General features: G+C 43.9%; 1 protein-coding gene across 1 annotated transcript in view; it reads left to right on the top strand.

Moving 5' to 3' along the window:
* Positions 1–18,646, top strand: part of rbm20 (RNA binding motif protein 20) — a 143,202-nt gene that overhangs the window by 82,327 nt on the left and 42,229 nt on the right. The window contains exon 6 of the mRNA XM_060911416.1: positions 17,605–17,748. Coding sequence (XP_060767399.1) covers positions 17,605–17,748 — 144 coding nt within the window. The remainder of the gene's footprint in view (positions 1–17,604; positions 17,749–18,646) is intronic.

Genomic DNA, 18,646 nt, shown 5'->3' with positions numbered 1-18,646 from the left:
GACTCCTGTAAATTGTAATTGTAATTTTGTAACCTGTGCTGCCTCTTGGCCAGGACGCCCTTGTAAAAGAGATTATTAATCTCAATGGGTCTTCTCTCCTGGTAAAATAAAGGTTAAATTAAAAAAAAAAAAATCCTGTTACTCTGCTAACAGTCTGAATAGCTCACACCAGCATTGTCATTATTACGTTTCTATGGATAATGTTGAATATTTTAGTCAATTGTAAATAGAATCCTGTTCAGAAAATGATTTGTGGGGGCAACTGAAAATGAATCTTAACAAGACGCCACAGATTTATTTTTTTTATTTTTGCCAGAATTGACTTTGGAAATTGAATTTCCCAGCCCGCACCACTTAAACATCTCATCTCATCTCATTATCTGTAGCCGCTTTATCCTTCTACAGGGTCGCAGGCAAGCTGGAGCCTATCCCAGCTGACTATGGGCGAAAGGCGGGGTACACCCTGGACAAGTCGCCAGGTCATCACAGGGCTGACACATAGACACAGACAACCATTCACACTCACATTCACACCTACGCTCAATTTAGAGTCACCAGTTAACCTAACCTGCATGTCTTTGGACTGTGGGGGAAACCGGAGCACCCGGAGGAAACCCACGCGGACACGGGGAGAACATGCAAACTCCGCACAGAAAGGCCCTCGCCGGCCCTGGGGCTCGAACCCAGGACCTTCTTGCTGTGAGGCGACAGCGCTAACCACTACACCACCGTGCCGCCCCCACTTAAACATGTAGTACTTAATTAACTTTGACTGCTTTTTCCCACGGTTTGTGTGCCACATCTCACTGCTGCACACGGTACAGGAACTATAGCTGTTGGGCATTTATCAGACTAAAGGCTCGGTCACAACCGGCCGTACGTGCTCCTATGGCCGGTCTACGTGCAAAAAACGCAAGAAACGCACGGAGGGCGTGCGTGTGATGTGCTGATTTTTGAGCCGTAGACTGGCCGCAGAGGTCCTTTGTAATGTCAAACAAACTCTACGGGCGCTTACGTTTTTTTCAGGTTGCAAGACAAACTTATGGCCAACGTGCATCTTTCTCCACGAACAAAAAAAACGCAGCGATTTGGGAAACGCCAAAAATCGCACGGCCAAAAAATCGTACGTCCGGTTGTGACCTAGGCTTTAGATTACCTGAGAAATAATTTAAGATCTAACTGCCTCAGCGGTTTCTGGGTACATCTTTTCCACTACCCTTTTTCAGCTCGCTTCAGCTCACTTCAGCCCAACACGGCTCGCGTTTCGACTACCAAAAACCAGCACGACTCAGCTCGCTTCAGCCCTGCTTAGCCCCTAAAACTCGCACCGTTTTGGAGTGGGGCTGAAGCGAGCCAAAGCGAGCCGAGTGAGGCTGGGGGCGTGAGCAGACACTCCCCTGTGCACTGATTGGTGAGAAGGAGTGTCCTCACATGCCCACACACGCCCCGCGAGCGCGCTGGGATCTGTAAACACCGCAAACCCGGAAGAAGAATAATTACGAGAATTTCTGAAGCCTTATGCGCCTCGCCTCATCTATACGCTCTTGCCAGTATCTGTCCGCGTTGTCGGTGACAACAAGCCACAGCACCAAGACCAGCAACACTAACGACTCCATGTCCTCCATGTTTATTGTTTACTATCCGGGTCGTGAGACTACCGCTTAAAAGCTCACTGATGTCACTGTTTGCGCTGCTTAACGACATCACGTGACGTCCACCCACTTTCGCTAACTCCACCCAATGTGTCCACCCACTTCCAGCCAGCACGGTTCAGCGCGGTTGTAGTCGAAATGCAACTCCAACAGCCCCGCTCAGCCCGACTCAGCACGGCACGGCTCAGCCCGACTCAGCCGCGTTTGTAGTGGAAAAGCGGCTCAAGTGAAAATGATTGTCTCTAATTCTGTGTGGTGTTTTAGTTCCTTGTGAAGCATTTTGGCAGAAGGAGTGTAAGGAGTATAATAATAGCACAGGACTGGTCATTTATTTACTTTAATCCAAAGCGATTTACAAGTGAGGCAGAATTCTGTTGCACTTCCAAGCATGTAGTTAAGAGCTTAAGAGCCCCACGGTGTCTCTCGGCGAGGCTACAGTAGACGGTTATGCTGGTGCACCCTTTCTCAAATGTTCTTTACCCTTTGGCACAAGTTCTGCTTGTAGACTAAAGACAAATTGTGAGCTCATCGTAATCATACTTTCTACCACGGCAGTGACATTTAGACATGGAGCGTTCAGAGTGTTTTACTCTCTGGCTGCCTTCCTGTTCTTACAAGGGCAGAAACCTTTTGATGTCAATAAAATCCATGGCTTTAACAATCTCACATTCCAGCAAGTGGCTTGGTCTGTCCTTTCTCATAGCTGACTGCAAGTGGTCAAGCTTAATTTAACTTCCACTGGCACAGGGTTTGGATCGGCTAACCTCGCTGAGAAGTTTGTTTGCTGGTTGCAGTTTTTCTCTTAACAAGTAAGCAAAAAGATCAGTTTTGTAATTTTAGCTTTAAGGTTATCGGTACGAGGTAGCAGACGTCATTACACAATATGCTCTTGGACCCAGAATCCAACCGATTCGGCAATTTCACCAATTAAGTCCATCCATTATCCATAACCGCTTATCCTGTACAGGGTCGTGGCCAAGCTGGAGCCTATCCCAGCTGACTGTGGGCGACAGGCGGGGTACACCCTGGACAAATCACCAGATCGTCGCAGGGCCGACGCAAACAACCATTCACGTTCACACCGACAGTCAATTTGGAGCCACCGGTTATCCTAACCTGCATGTCTTTTGGACTGCAGGGGAAACCGGAGTACCCGGAGGAAACCCACACAGACACGGGGAGAACATGCAAACTCCGCACAGAAAGGCCCCCGTCAGCTGCTGGGCTCGAACCCAGAACCTTCTTGCTGTGAGGCGACAGTGCGAACCACTACACCACCGTGCCGACCAATTAAATCTTTTATTTAAATATATCCACTGAAACATTGACACTTCTCACCCGTCAATCAATCATGCAACCAATAATATCAACTGATTTTCCCTGCCTTTTTCCCCAGCCAATCAACAACCTACTTATACGCTCAAGCCCTGGTTCTTTAACTATGTCTAGCTGGTGTTAGTGACGTCATCATAACATTCTGTCTATTAACCAGTGGGAATCCTCAGTGGACAGAAGAAGAAGAAGAAGCCTTTATTTGTCACATGTACACTCAAGGACAGCGAACTTCATCCTCTGCATTTAACCCATCTGAAGCAGTGAACACACACAAGTGAGCACGCGCACATACCCAGAGCAGTGGGCGGCCATACTACAGCGCCTGGGGAGCAGTTAGGGGTTTGGTACTTTGCTCAAGGGCACTTCAGCCCAAGGCCACCCCATGTTAACCTAACCGCATGTCTTTGAACTGTGGGGGAAACCCACACAGACACGTGCAAACTCCACGTGGAGAACGTGCAAACTCCACACACACAAGCCCCCCGTCGGCCACTGGGCTCGAACCCAGAACCTTCTTGCTGTGAGGCGACAGCGCTAACCACTACACCACCGTGCCGCCCTCAAAAAGCTTGATGTTTCTTGATATTTCTCAGTTTTCTTGGTCTAAAGAACTTTGTAGACTTGCAATCCAGCTAACGTTGTAGCTTGAAATTTAAGAGCGAATCTGCCACTCAACAAGAGTAGAATGTGAAATTTCAAGGTGAATTTAAAATCTATAATTCTGGAACGGTTTTCGGTTTCCAAAATGTGCTTACACCAGCCTGCATTTTAAATCCTAGAGAATACATTGGGTCAAAAAGCTATTTAAGAATCTCTCGTCTCATCTTTATCCGGGGCCGGGTCGCGGAGGCAGCAGTCTGAGCATGGAAGCCCAGACTTCCCTTTCCCCAGACACCTCGGCCAGCTCCTCGGGAAGAACACCGAGGCGTTCCCAGGCCAGCTGAGAGACATGGTCCCTCCAGCATGTCCTGGGTCTTCCCCGGGGCCTCTTCCCAGGGGAACATGCCTGGAACACCTCCCCAGGGAGGCGTCCAGGAGGCATCAGAAAGAGATGCCCGAGCCACCTCAGCTGATTCCTCTCGATGTGGAGGAGCAGCGGCTCTACTCCGAGCTCCTCCCGAGTGACTGTGCTTCTCACCCTGTCTCTAAGGGGGCGCCCAGCCACCCTGCGAAGGAAACTCATTTCGGCCGCTTGTATCCGCGATCTTGTTCTTTCGGTCATTACCCAAAGCTCATGACCACAGGATTTCATCTCTGTTTTTTGCGGATGATGATGTCCTGTTGGCTTCTTCAAGCCAGGACCTTCAGCATGCACTGGGGTGGTTTGCAGTCGAGTGTGAAGCAGCTGGGATGAGAATCAGCACTTCCAAGTCCGAGGCCATGGTTCTCGACCGGAAAAGGGTGGCTTGCCGTCTCCAGGTTGGTGGAGAAGTCCTGCCTCAAGTGGAGGAGTTTAAGTATCTCGGGATCTTGTTCACGAGTGAGGGAAGGATAGAGCGTGAGGTTGACAGGCGGATCGGTGCAGCCTCCGCAGTGATGCGGTCGCTTTACCGGTCCGTTGTGGTGAAGAAGGAGCTGAGCCAAAAGGCGAAGCTCTCGATTTACCGGTCGATCTACGTTCCAACTCTCACCTATGGTCATGAGCTTTGGGTAATGACCGAAAGAACAAAATCGCGGATACAAGTGGCCGAAAAAAAAAAAGACAAAAAAACAAAAGGACTATTTAAGAATCATTTAATTGTTTTTTTTTTAATGATGTCCGTTTTGACTAATGTTGGGCGAATGTAGATTCTTATCATTTCTGTCGAAATTTGCTTGATGAAAGGTCAAAACTTTTAATACGGAGGTAATGAAATGCCTCCATGCAAGTCTCTGCCTGTTTTCTGAACATTGCGTGGGGTTAGCTTTGAAACGGCGTGACTTCGTTCTCAATTTTACAAACACTCAAGTCAAACAAATCCTGTCTCTGGTGTTTTTACCATATGTGTGGTTGTATTGTTGCGATAGGTTATCGTTTCTATAGTAAAAGCTCGCACAGGGATTCATATCTGAGGCGAATAATAAACGGTTTAAAAAACATTCAACAGTGAAAAAGTGATGTTCTTCGATGAGGAGAGGTTTATTTAGGATTGATGGAAAGAAAGAGTCTCCGGTTTCAGTGCTGACAGTCCGTCAGCTTTCCGTCACCTCGATGTAAGTAACAACGTAAGTGAGACCTCGGGGTTTTTTTTTTTTAAACATTCCACAACATGGACATGCCTCTCATGGACGGTTCATCAAATTCACCTTTGTTCTGGTTTTTATTTATTTATTTATTTATTTATTCTAAAATTACGAGCGTTTTGATTGGTCATTCATGCACACATGGAGCTCGTATGCTTATATTAGCAGCTATAAAGATCACCTGTCCACACTGCAGCTAAATATGGCTCGGCTTTTGACAGGCTCAGACACACTGCAATATCTTCATATATATATATACATATATATATATATATATATATATATATATATATATATATATCAATAAACCGAAATAAATATATTTTTGTCATTTACACAAAACGAAGCTTTGATGGAAACAGGGTGTAATCTGTAGATCAGATTTTATTACATTACAAAAAGACTTTCTAAAATAAGTTTATATGATTTAAATAAATATTTGAAATCAAGTACTTGTATATATGTATGTTATTTAGCAGCTGGGAGGTCCGTATCGTGAAATACCGTGACTGAGGTCTTGAAAGTACTGTCACGATATTTCACCATACGGACCGACCTTAAGCTGGTAAATAATATATTTTTTTTTTTTCTTTACCAAATTCTAACAGAAAACGAGAGCGCCCGAAAGGGAAAACCGAGCCCAGCCGCCATTTTGAATCCTCATTCACGGCTGTAATGCAAATGGCTTCCTCCTCGGTATACAAGTGCACTTCCATGGCAGGAAAAAAACTACATTTTGCCGCCTATGTAGTCCCCTATTTATACAAATAGGAGTCATTCAGGATTCAGCCATGTTTTTGCTTGGTGTTAGCAACTTAGAGGTTTTTAGCTTTCTCCTGAAATGTTTTCTTTTATTTCTTCTTCCCCAGGGTAGTAAAACTCGCTTTCGCTGTGAACACTGCCGTTATCACTATCCATGCTGTAAAATTAATGCTGTTCTCTTGAGAAATGCTGGCAGAAATTTATCAGATTTTTGACAATCTTGTAAATAAATCTTATTTAAAAAAAAGATAAATGTTGACAAAAAATTCTACTATGTTCGTTGTTGTGAATGAGCGAGTCGCCAGAGGTCCATAACTGGGGTCCGTACCGTAGGATACGGGCCCGCTTGCCAGCCAATCAGAGCGCAGGATTTGATGGAAACCGCACTGCGAAAAAAACCCAAAGTTATCGCTAAAAATATCGCTATTTTATTTAAATATTTTTAAAATTTCATTTTTACCTTAATTGTCTTCATTTATATCAATCATCTTGTATGTTTTTTTTATAAATACTTCTAAAATTATTTCTGTAAAATAATTGTAAATTTCTAAATTTTCTCTGTTTTATTTGATTTATTTGAGTCAGATTTTAGCTGTGTTTTTGGATGCAGTGATGCATGGTTGCATTTTTTCATTCCTCAAATAATTTTAAAGTCTTCTTTATTCAGAGGCGAGCTTTATCCATTAGCGTGTAGCCTTTGCTTTGGGAAGTCAGGAGTTGCGTTTCCGTCCTGAGGGAGGGCTCGGGTTTGGCGCACTGGGACGAGGACACATTCGGGTAGCTGGCAAGATAAACAAACAAGAAAGGCTCCTGTTGGGTCTGCAGCCAATTTAACACCCCATGAACACAGCGAGCGGGCCAAGAATACTTTATAGCATGCACTTGGTGGGGAGCTGAAGTGTCGAGTGCAGGGGCTCATACACAGATCACATTTGATTGGACCATTTGTGAAAAGATACCGGTGATACTGTATCTCAGATTCTGATTTTATTACATTTTGTGGAACACGGACAGAGGATCTTTTTTCAAAATTAGCTTATAGACCTGGGCAGCACGATGGGATAATATTAGTATCATGGTAAATGATGCACGTTTCTGAGAGCGCACCGGTATCATGATGGTGTGGTTTTGTAACATTTGGACACAGTCGATTTAATGCTTATACTGAATCTTGTAAAACTGTGTAATTATTATTATTTGTTTTGTTCAAATGTATTATTCCAGTTTTCAGAATTTATTATTATAATAAATAGTAGCATATTATTTTTATCTCCTTTTGAGTTTTAACTAAATGAGCAGTAAATAAAAATATCAAACTTATACTCTCTGGCCAGTTTATTAGGTACATCCATCCACCAACATACTTTGTTTGATGCCGTTCTCTAAGGCCCCGGTCACACCGCCCGAACTTTGCTGGAGCGTTCCTGGAGCGGTGAAAAAAATTCATCACCGCTCGTAACCGTTCACCACTGTTTAACAAAAGTTGGCCCCCGTTAAAGCAATGCCGTGTACGCTCGGCCACCGCTGATGTTTCTCGAGGGGCCCTCCTACCGCTCCGAAAGTTTTGAGCTGCACAAAATATTGCGAGCGGTGAGGAGGGGGCAATTTTCCGCCCCGGCAAAGTTCACCCCCGCTCCACCAACGCCCAGTCAAAGTTTGGCACCGCTAGACGCAAGTTCGTGGACGCTTGGGTCCGCTAGGCCAACGCAGAAATCTTGAACGCTGGACCACCGCTGCTTCGCCAGCGTTGCCCGGGCGGCGATTGAACATTGCACAAACTTCGGTGGAGTGGTTGTAAGCGTTTTACGAGCGGACATGGGGTTGCTGGAACGGTGTCGGGCGTTGAAGCAGCTATCCATGGCGGCGATGAACTTTGGTTTGGCGTTGGTATAGAGGTGTCGGAGCGGGACCAGAATTTGGCTATAAATACGGGGAGAAATGGACCAGGAGCTCATTTGGAATCGAGCTGCCGTTGAGTTCAGACCTCATCTATATCGAATTTGCTCAAAGTTACAGTAAAACTGTATCACCATGGATGCTGAGAGACTTGCTATGATTGGTGCTAAACCAACTTTATACCCCCGCCGAGCCAAAGCCCGCATGTGCAGAACGCCGCTATACCAACGCTCGCGTCACCGTTAAACCAACGCTCGCTACCGCTAAACCAACGCTAAAGCAACGCCGGCTTCAGCGGCGCACCGCTAAGCCAACGCCCGTGTTTTCGATTTTTTTCCCATTTTGTGCGCGGTGACGAGCGTTGTCGAAATTCGGCCCCCCCTCCCTACCGTTCAAGGAATGCTCCAGCAAAGTTCGGGCGGTGTGACCGGGGCCTAATCAGCCGATCCCTCGACAGCAGCACAATGCATCAAATCATGCAGATACAAATCAAGAGCTTCAGTTAACGTTCAAACATCAGAACGAGGAAAAACTGTGATCTCAAAGTGTGACTTTCTTTCTTTCACTGTGGCATGGGTGTTGGTTTGAGCCAGATGGACTGGTTTGGGTATTTCAGAAACTCCTGCGCTTTCCACACACAACAGTCTCTAGAGTTTACGCAGAATGGTGCGGAAAAACAAAAAACAGTGAGTGAGTGACAGACAGACAGTTCGTTCTGTGGGTGGAAACAAATGCCTTGTTGATAAGAGAGGTCAGAGGAAAATGGCCAGATTGGTTCAAGCTTTTTTGCCCGGAAGGATATAGTAACTCATATAATCACTCTTTACAACCGTGGTGAGCAGAAAAGCATCTCAGCATGCAACAGAGAGAGAAGAACACATTGGGTTCCAGTCCTGCCAGCCAAGAACAGGGATTTTAGAATCAAGAACAAGTTCTTATTAAAGCGTGCATCTCCGGTGATTAATTATCCAGTCAGCCAATCATGTGTCAGCAGTGCAGTGCATAAACTTACGTAGATTCATGATTCAGGAGCTTCAATTAATGTTCATGAACATCAGAATGAGAAAGAAAATGTCAGATTTTGATCGTGGCGTGGTTGTCGGTGCCCAACAAGCGGGATTGAGTATTTCAGAAACTCCTGGGATTTTCACACATGAGTGTTTTACACGGAATGGTCCAAAAGAACAAAATGTGGGGGGGAATCCAGCAAGCAGCAGTTCAAGCTGAGACGAAGGCTGCGATAACTCAAATAACCACTCTTTACAACCGTGGTGAGCAGAAAAGCATCTCAACAAATTGAAACCGTCCAGCTTGAACTGGCACAAAGTGGCACAATGTCTTGGAGGTTTTGTTGTAATCTTTATCTTTTAGAAATGTTTGGTTTTGTCCACATTATTAACAAAATGAATTTTTTTTTTTTTAAAGCTACTTTTTAGTCTCTGGGCCGCCCTCATGCTGTTCCACCTAATTCTGATTGACTTCCTGTGCGAACCCCTGTGATTTGCGAGCTCATAAACAAGTCTTGATCACACAAGGCGTACTGCATTACGCTGACAGATCTCCAAGCCACTTGGCCCTCGGCTCTCACCTGTCGTACATGACACTTCAACAGCCTGCCCTGCTAACTTGTAAAGATCCATCCCATCTTGCAAGCATATTTTATTAGCCTGGCTTAGAAGTATGCTACTCGAAGCTTATTGTCATCTTGTAAATTCATAAACAGCCTAATGGGTTCTATTTCTGAATCTGTTTATGATGGTGACCTTCTGATACACAGCCGCTCAGAGAATTATGGGGAAATGGCCAATACACAGCGAAACACAGCCACACATGGGAGTAGAAGGTATTACACCACTGACATTCATTCAGTTCACCTTCAGTTGTATTTGTATATCTATCGTTAAAAGTGATATTATCATGAAGCAGTTTCGCACAAAGATTTGAACAAAACGATTCTTTTCAGTGATTCGAGCCATTTAGTTTAGAAAACTCAAACGACTCCAATCGTCTGTTTACCGATTTCTTCAAACGTAAATGTGTGTCAGACATTTCAGGCAGTATCAAACTGTTACACTGTTTTAGTTTTATTGCACATAAAATACAGCCTCTGTGGTGATAAAGTTCCGATGAAATGACTCAAGAATCATGATTTGATTCAGTATGTTTTTCTTTTGAACCATAAATACAAATCTAATGAAATTAGATGAATAATTATTGGTGAATCATTTCAAGTGTGCGTGCGCGCACGTCTTGCTGCCTCTTGAAACTGCCTCTTGAAAGTACTCTTTTGGCCCTTTTCCACTGTATGGTACCAGCTCGATTCGACTTGACTCGATTCTACACACTTCTGGTATCAGCAGTTCGTTTTCCACTACAGCTGGTCATCATAGCAACATTATTATTATTATTATTATTATTATTATTTCTATTACTTGCACACGTGTGTGTGTGTGTGTGTGTGTGTGTGTGTGTGTGTGTGTATACCCAAAATAGTGTTATGTCAAGCTGAAGTTTCCACAATTAGTCAAAAACAGCTTAAAAAAAGCTGCGTCCAAACTGTTAGGACGTAATAGTAGTGACATAAAAAGTGTCATCTGTTTACAAGCAGCAAAAAAAAAAGCAGCACTAGAGCGGCAGCTACAATTATCGACACCTTAATGATCTTTTGGCCGTTGCAAAAATAGAAAAGACTTTCAATACTTAAATTGCGCATGAATAATTACTCAAACTTTCACTGGAAAAAAAAAAAAAAAAAGAGTTGATTCCCGATGACTCGGCGTATCAGATCACGTGACACTGTTCCACAATTATCGACATCCAGATGATTATTTATAAATAAAATAATAATCGGTATGTGGTATTAAGTTAATAAAACAGTTTTTATTTCAATTTTGTTTTCCATAGACTTATATTTAGTCCAAAATATCTTTTATATAAATATATGGATGTCGGTGTTTACGTCAATGAGGAAGTAATTCTAACGTTTGTAAACAAATGAACTGATAATGTTTAACCTGCGTCAGAAAATCTTTGTTCCACTTTCTAAGTATTTTCGTAGATCACATTTTGTTCATCATTCGTCGTCGTTGTTTGTATTAATTTCTAGTTTTGTCGTTTACCAATAAACATCAACAGGCAACTGACACTGTAACCACATGAACATCCAGGTCAAAGGTCGCATGTCATTCCTCGAACCAAAATATAAAATGTCTACTGATATTGTAATATGTGGTCGATATTTACAACAAACTGCAAAAACATATTTTCTGAATGGAATCGGAAAATCTGAATATTTCAAGCGTGTAATTTTTTATCTGCTAGGAATTTAATTCTGGTCTAATTCTATTTATTGCAATCGGATTCCAAACACTCTATAAACATTCCATTCTGTTATGGATCAGAAAAAAAACAATTATTATAAATCACAGCACTTTTATTTTTTTTAAAGTACTTCATCTGCTTCAACAATAACAGTTGTAAATGTCCCTTAATCCCACAGGGTGTCGATAATGGTGGACACCGGTGAAAGTGATCACTATTATCGACGCCTCACGCACGTGACTTCTCAAACGCGCATTTAGATACAAAATGGCGACTGTCACATGAGAGAGTAAGAAACAAAGTAGGTTTCAATGAGGAGATCATGAAATATCAGTGAATTTGATCAGTAAAAACATGTCCATGATCTTTCCACCATGCTTACCTGCGATGATGACGTCAGAGTTTTCCGAAAAATTGCTGATCGTGCTAAAAAAAATTCCATCTCAAGTAATGAGCTGTGTCATCATATGACAAGATCAAAGGGTGGGGGGTCTTCAGGTTGATTAATTAACCAATAATAACTGTTGGAACTGAAACTTACCTTTGTAAAATTTGTTTTTTATTGGTAAATCTGAAAAGGTGTTGATAATTATGGACTGTCGATAATTGTAGCCGCCGCTCTATCAATGTTAAAAAATTAATGTTATTTAAAAGTGGAGGGTTTGATCAGGACTTCCTGTTTCGCACAATGATGACACAGTAATACGATTCTCTTTGACCAGTCACTAGTCTGCAGTGTTTTCACATCACTTTTTGGTATTGCCTCAGCTTTCTTGAAATCTCAACGGAGGTGATGCCAAAAAAGTACCGGTTCCCAGGTCCTAGACACAACTTTGGCCTGATGGAAAACCAAAAAAGTCGAGTCAAGTTGAGCTGGTACCATGCAGTGGAAAAGGGCCATTTGAACCTGCAGTCACATGTACCAGCTTCAGCACACACTCCTGTCAATCACACACACACACACACACACACACACACACACACTCTGAACTATGGCACATCTCAGCAATTAGAGTTGGAGTGTGTGAGTGGTGAGAGGACAGTGGTAAGGTTACAGTGTGTGAGAGGACAGCATTAAGGTTAGTGTGTGAGCAGAGAGAGGACAGTGTTAAGGTTACAGTGTGTGAGCAGAGAAAGGACGGTGTTGTTACAGTGTGTGAGAGGACAGTATTGAGGTTGGTGTGTGAGCAGAGAGAGGACGGTGTTGGTGTGTGAGAGGATGGTGTTAAGGTTAGTGTGTGAGTGGTTACAGTCTGTGAACGGTGAGAGGATAGTGTTAAGGTTACAGTGTGAGTGATGAGGACGGTGTTAAGGTTACAGTGTGTGAGAGATGAGGACGGTGTTAAGGTTACAGTGTGTGAGAGATGAGGACGGTGTTAAGGTTACAGTGTGAGAGATGAGGACGGTGTTAAGGTTAGTGTGTGAGAGATGAGGACGGTGTTAAGGTTACAGTGTGAGTGATGAGGACGGTGTTAAGGTTAGTGTGTGAGATGAGGACGGTGTTAAGGTTACAGTGTGTGAGAGATGAGGACGGTGTTAAGGTTAGTGTGAGTGATGAGGACGGTGTTAAGGTTAGTGTGTGAGAGATGAGGATGGTGTTAAGGTTAGTGTGAGAGTGATGAGGGCAGTGTTAAGGTTACAGTGTGAGTGATGAGGACGGTGTTAAGGTTACAGTGCGAGTGATGAGGACGGTGTTAAGGTTTCAATGTGAGAGATGAGGATGGTGTTAAGGTTACAGTGTGTGAGAGATGAGGACGGTGTTAAGGTTACAGTGTGAGTGATGAGGACGGTGTTAAGGTTACAGTGTGAGTGATGAGGACGGTGTTAAGGTTAATGTGAGAGATGAGGACGGTGTTAAGGTTACAGTGTGAAAGATGAGGACGGTGTTAACGTTACAGTGTGAGTGATGAGGACGGTGTTAAGGTTACAGTGTGTGAGAGATGAGGATGGTGTTAAGGTTATAGTGTGAGTGATGAGGACGGTGTTAAGGTTACAGTGTGAGAGATGAGGACGGTGTTATGGTTAGTGTGAGAGTGATGAGGACGGTGTTAAGGTTACAGTGTGAGAGATGAGGACGGTGTTAAGGTTAGTGTGTGAGAGATGAGGACGGTGTTAAGGTTAGTGTGTGAGAGATGAGGATGGTGTTAAGGTTACAGTGTGAGAGATGAGGACGGTGTTAAGGTTAGTGTGTGAGAGATGAGGATGGTGTTAAGGTTACAGTGTGAGAGATGAGGACGGTGTTAAGGTTAGTGTGAGAGATGAGGACGGTGTTAAGGTTAGTGTGAGAGTGATGAGGACGGTGTTAAGGTTACAGTGTGTGAGAGATGAGGATGGTGTTAAGGTTAGTGTGAGAGTGATGAGGGCAGTGTTAAGGTTACAGTGTGAGTGATGAGGACGGTGTTAAGGTTACAGTGCGAGTGATGAGGATGGTGTTAAGGTTTCAATGTGAGAGATGAGGATGGTGTTAAGGTTAATGTGTGAGAGATGAGGATGGTGTTAAGGTTACAGTGTGAGAGATGAGGACGGTGTTAAGGTTACAGTGTGAGTGATGAGGACGGTGTTAAGGTTAATGTGAGAGATGAGGACGGTGTTAACGTTACAGTGTGAGTGATGAGGACGGTGTTAAGGTTACAGTGTGTGAGAGATGAGGATGGTGTTAAGGTTACAGTGTGAGTGATGAGGACAGTGTTAAGGTTACAGTGTGAGAGATGAGGACGGTGTTAAGGTTAGTGTGAGAGTGATGAGGACGGTGTTAAGGTTACAGTGTGAGAGATGAGGACGGTGTTAAGGTTAGTGTGTGAGAGATGAGGACGGTGTTAAGGTTAGTGTGTGAGAGATGAGGACGGTGTTAAGGTTACAGTGTGAGAGATGAGGACGGTGTTAAAGTTACAGTGTGTGAGATGAGGACGGTGTTAAGGTTACAGTGTGTGAGAGATGAGGACGGTGTTAAGGTTAGTGTGAGTGATGAGGACAGTGTTAAGGTTACAGTGTGAGTGATGAGGACGGTGTTAAGGTTACAGTGTGAGAGATGAGGACGGTGTTAAGGTTAGTGTGAGAGATGAGGACGGTGTTAAGGTTACAGTGTGTGAGATGAGGACGGTGTTAAGGTTACAGTGTGTGAGAGATGAGGACGGTGTTAAGGTTAGTGTGAGTGATGAGGACGGTGTTAAGGTTACAGTGTGAGAGATGAGGACGGTGTTAAGGTTACAGTGTAAGTGATGAGGACGGTGTTAAGGTTAGTGTAAGAGATGAGGACGGTGTTAAGATTACAGTGTGAGAGATGAGGACGGTGTTAAGGTTACAGTGTGAGAGATGAGGACGGTGTTAAGGTTACAGTGTGTGAGAGATGAGGACGGTGTTGAGGTTACAGTGTGAGAGATGAGGACGGTGTTAAGGTTACAGTGTGAGAGATGAGGACGGTGTTAAGGTTACAGTGTGAGAGATGAGGACGGTGTTAAGGTTACAGTGTGAGAGATGAGGACTGTGTTAAGGTTACAGTGTGTGAGAGATGAGGACGGTGTTGTTACAGTGTGAGAGATGAGGACGGTGTTAAGGTTAGTGTGAGAGATGAGGACGGTGTTAAGGTTACAGTGTGAGAGATGAGGACGGTGTTAAGGTTACAGTGTGAGAGATGAGGACGGTGTTAAGGTTACAGTGTGTGAGAGATGAGGACGGTGTTAAGGTTACTGTGAGAGTGATGAGGACGGTGTTAAGGTTACAGTGTGAGAGATGAGGAAGGTGTTAAGGTTACAGTGTGAGTGATGAGGACGGTGTTAAGGTTACAGTGTGTGAGAGATCAGGACAGTGTTAAGGTTACAGTGTGAGAGATGAGGACGGTGTTAAGGTTACAGTGTGAGTGATGAGGACGGTGTTAAGGTTACAGTGTGAGTGATGAGGATGGTGTTAAGGTTAGTGTGAGAGATGAGGACAGTGTTAAGGTTACAGTGTGAGAGATGAGGACGGTGTTAAGGTTAGTGTGAGAGTGATGAGGACGGTGTTAAGGTTAGTGTGAGAGTGATGAGGACGGTGTTAAGGTTACAGTGTGAGAGATGAGGACGGTGTTAAGGTTACAGTGTGAGAGATGAGGACGGTGTTAAGGTTAGTGTGAGAGATGAGGACGGTGTTGAGGTTAGTGTGAGAGTGATGAGGATGGTGTTGAGGTTACAGTGTGTGAGAGATGAGGACGGTGTTAAGGTTACTGTGTGAGAGATGAGGACGGTGTTAAGGTTAGTGTGTGAGAGATGAGGACGGTGTTGAGGTTACAGTGTGAGAGATGAGGACGGTGTTAAGGTTAGTGTGAGAGATGAGGACGGTGTTGAGGTTAGTGTGAGAGTGATGAGGACGGTGTTAAGGTTACAGTGTGAGAGATGAGGACGGTGTTAAGCTTACAGTGTGTGAGAGATGAGGACGGTGTTAAGGTTACAGTGTGAGTGATGAGGACGGTGTTAAGGTTAGTGTGAGAGTGATGAGGACGGTGTTAAGGTTAGTGTGTGAGAGATGAGGACGGTGTTAAGGTTAGTGTGAGAGTGATGAGGACGGTGTTAAGGTTACAGTGTGAGAGATGAGGACGGTGTTAAGGTTAGTGTGAGAGATGAGGATGGTGTTGAGGTTAGTGTGAGAGTGATGAGGACGGTGTTGAGGTTACAGTGTGAGTGATGAGGACGGTGTTGAGGTTACAGTGTGAGTGATGAGGACGGTGTTAAGGTTACAGTGTGTGAGAGATGAGGACGGTGTTAAGGTTACTGTGTGAGAGATGAGGACGGTGTTAAGGTTAGTGTGTGAGAGATGAGGACGGTGTTGAGGTTACAGTGTGAGTGATGAAGACGGTGTTAAGGTTACAGTGTGAGAGATGAGGACGGTGTTAAGGTTACAGTGTGAGAGATGAGGACGGTGTTAAGGTTACAGTGTGAGTGATGAAGACGGTGTTAAGGTTACAGTGTGAGAGATGAGGACGGTGTTAAGGTTACAGTGTGAGTGATGAGGACGGTGTTAAGGTTACAGTGTGAGTGATGAGGACGGTGTTAAGGTTACAGTGTGAGTGATGAGGATGGTGTTAAGGTTACAGTGTGTGAGAGATGAGGACGGTGTTGAGGTTTGTGAGAGTGATGAGGACGGTGTTAAGGTTACAGTGTGTGAGAGATGAGGACGGTGTTCAGGTTACAGTGTGTGAGAGATGAGGACGGTGTAGAGGTTTGTGAGAGTGATGACGGTGTTGAGGTTACAGTGTGAGAGATGAGGACGGTGTTAAGGTTACAGTGTGTGAGAGATGAGGACGGTGTTGAGGTTTGTGAGAGTGATGAGGACGGTGTTGAGGTTACAGTGTGAGAGATGAGGACGGTGTTAAGGTTACAGTGTGTGAGATGAGGACGGTGTTCAGGTTACAGTGTGAGAGATGAGGACGGTGTTAAAGTTACAGTGTGTGAGATGAGGACGGTGTTAAGGTTACAGTGTGAGAGATGAGGACGGTGTTAAGGTTACAGTGTGTGAGATGAGGATGGTGTTCAGGTTACAGTGTGAGAGATGAGGACGGTGTTAAGGTTACAGTGTGAGAGATGAGGACGGTGTTAAGGTTACAGTGTGAGAGATGAGGACGGTGTTAAGGTTACAGTGTGAGAGATGAGGACGGTGTTAAGGTTACAGTGTGTGAGATGAGGATGGTGTTCAGGTTACAGGGCCTCAGCTCTCAGGCTGGGACTCGGTCACAAGAGAGTCAGGGTTCGAGCATGAATTAACACTGTTGGTGTCGTGTGTGTGGATGTGTGTTTCTCCACACAAGCTGCATGTGTAGGCGAGAGCACGATGGATGGATTAACACCGTTACAAACTGTTGTGTTTTTTGTACGTTTATAAAATATAGCACGCATTTTATTTTATTTTTTTCATCTTGCTTCCTCCATTTCTTTTTTGTTCATTTTCTTTCTTTCTTGAGGTGCACAATTCTTTCTTTTGTTCTTTTGTTGTGCATTTATTTCTTGTCCTTTCTTTCTTGTAATGTACATTTCTTTCTTTTCTTTTTTGTGTTGTACATTTTTTTTCTCTCGTGTTGTACATATCTTTCCTTCCTTTCTTCCTTTTAGGAACAACACCTGATGTCAGCGTGTCAGATTTTGGCGTATCGTATGTCGGAACACAGTAAAAGCATGTCACACACCCCAGGATACACTTCCAGCGTTAGTTATGTTTATTAACACATGATATCGCCTAACCTCATGTTGGCACTCCAGATTTTCCAGAATCCAGATGTGAGGATAAATCTCTGAAATCACATTGTTCCAGTCATGTGACCTGCAAAACCACAGTGCAGCCAGAACATAATTATGATGATTTAATACGGCAGCGGCCGTTAGTTTTTCTGTAGCACAGATAACGCTGCAGTGATTATGAACGTGATTATGGAGTTTCTTCTTTTCTTCAGTTTGTGCCACGAAAGCCGGGACCTGGGCGCGTCGTCCACATCTGTAACCTCCTAGAGGGCAGCTGCACCGAGAACGATGTCATTAACCTGGGCCTGCCCTTCGGCAAAGTCACCAACTACATCCTCATGCGCTCCACACACCAGGTACGATACCACTGCCATCTGGGACGCCTCTGAGCACTGATAGATAGAGAGATGGAGAGATTGATTGATTTTACTTTATTGATCCCAAGCTGGGGAATTGTTAAAACAGCAAGTGATCAGACATGCGAAAAGAAAAAGACACACGGTACAATAGAATTTAAAAAATCCCAAGAACAAGCCAAGGATACAATATACACACAAAAATCCATCCATCCGTTATCTGCAGCCGCTTTATCCTGTTCTTCAGGGTCGCAGGCAAGCTGGAGCCCATCCCAGCTGACTACGGGCGAAAGGCGGGGGGCAGATTCTACCATAACGGAGGCCAGTTAAGTCCCATCTCCTTAAATTGCTGAATTGATTATTTTGATCATTCTATTAAGTTTTTCTAGTAGCATTTGGGGTCTTGGACATTCACAGTAAATTTTAGGACAGTAGTCCTGGTAACTAATTAATAAAAGCCTGACATGACCGACATGCTAAATGACAACAGAAACACATCGGTTTCTATCATCAAAATCTGACCGACAAACTAACGTCTACCATCATATTCTGACAGACACTCTAGATGACAATAGCAACAAAACTGTTTCTTACATTATTAATCTGACAAATTTAGTAATAATATTAAATACCTCATCACTAGAACCAAATATTGAAATAAAAATGATAAAATTTATTTTCAAAGTTGAAATATCAACAATAATTGTCAGAACAGCGACGATAGACACGACTGTGTCACTTTCGCGGGGAAATAACACATTGAAATGGCCTGTCGGCCGAAAGGGTCGCAAGTGGCTCTGATTTATCTCGACTTACGATAGTTTTCCTCCAGAAAAATTTAAATATGAATGCACAAATATATTCTCAATAGTGCTGTCAAGCGATTAAAATATTTAAT

Source organism: Neoarius graeffei, chromosome 27, assembly GCF_027579695.1.
Source record: "Neoarius graeffei isolate fNeoGra1 chromosome 27, fNeoGra1.pri, whole genome shotgun sequence".
In the NCBI taxonomy this organism is placed as follows: Eukaryota; Metazoa; Chordata; class Actinopteri; order Siluriformes; family Ariidae; genus Neoarius; species Neoarius graeffei.
The sequence above is the reverse complement of the archived record's forward strand: the minus strand, read 5'-3'. Positions and strand labels throughout refer to the sequence as shown.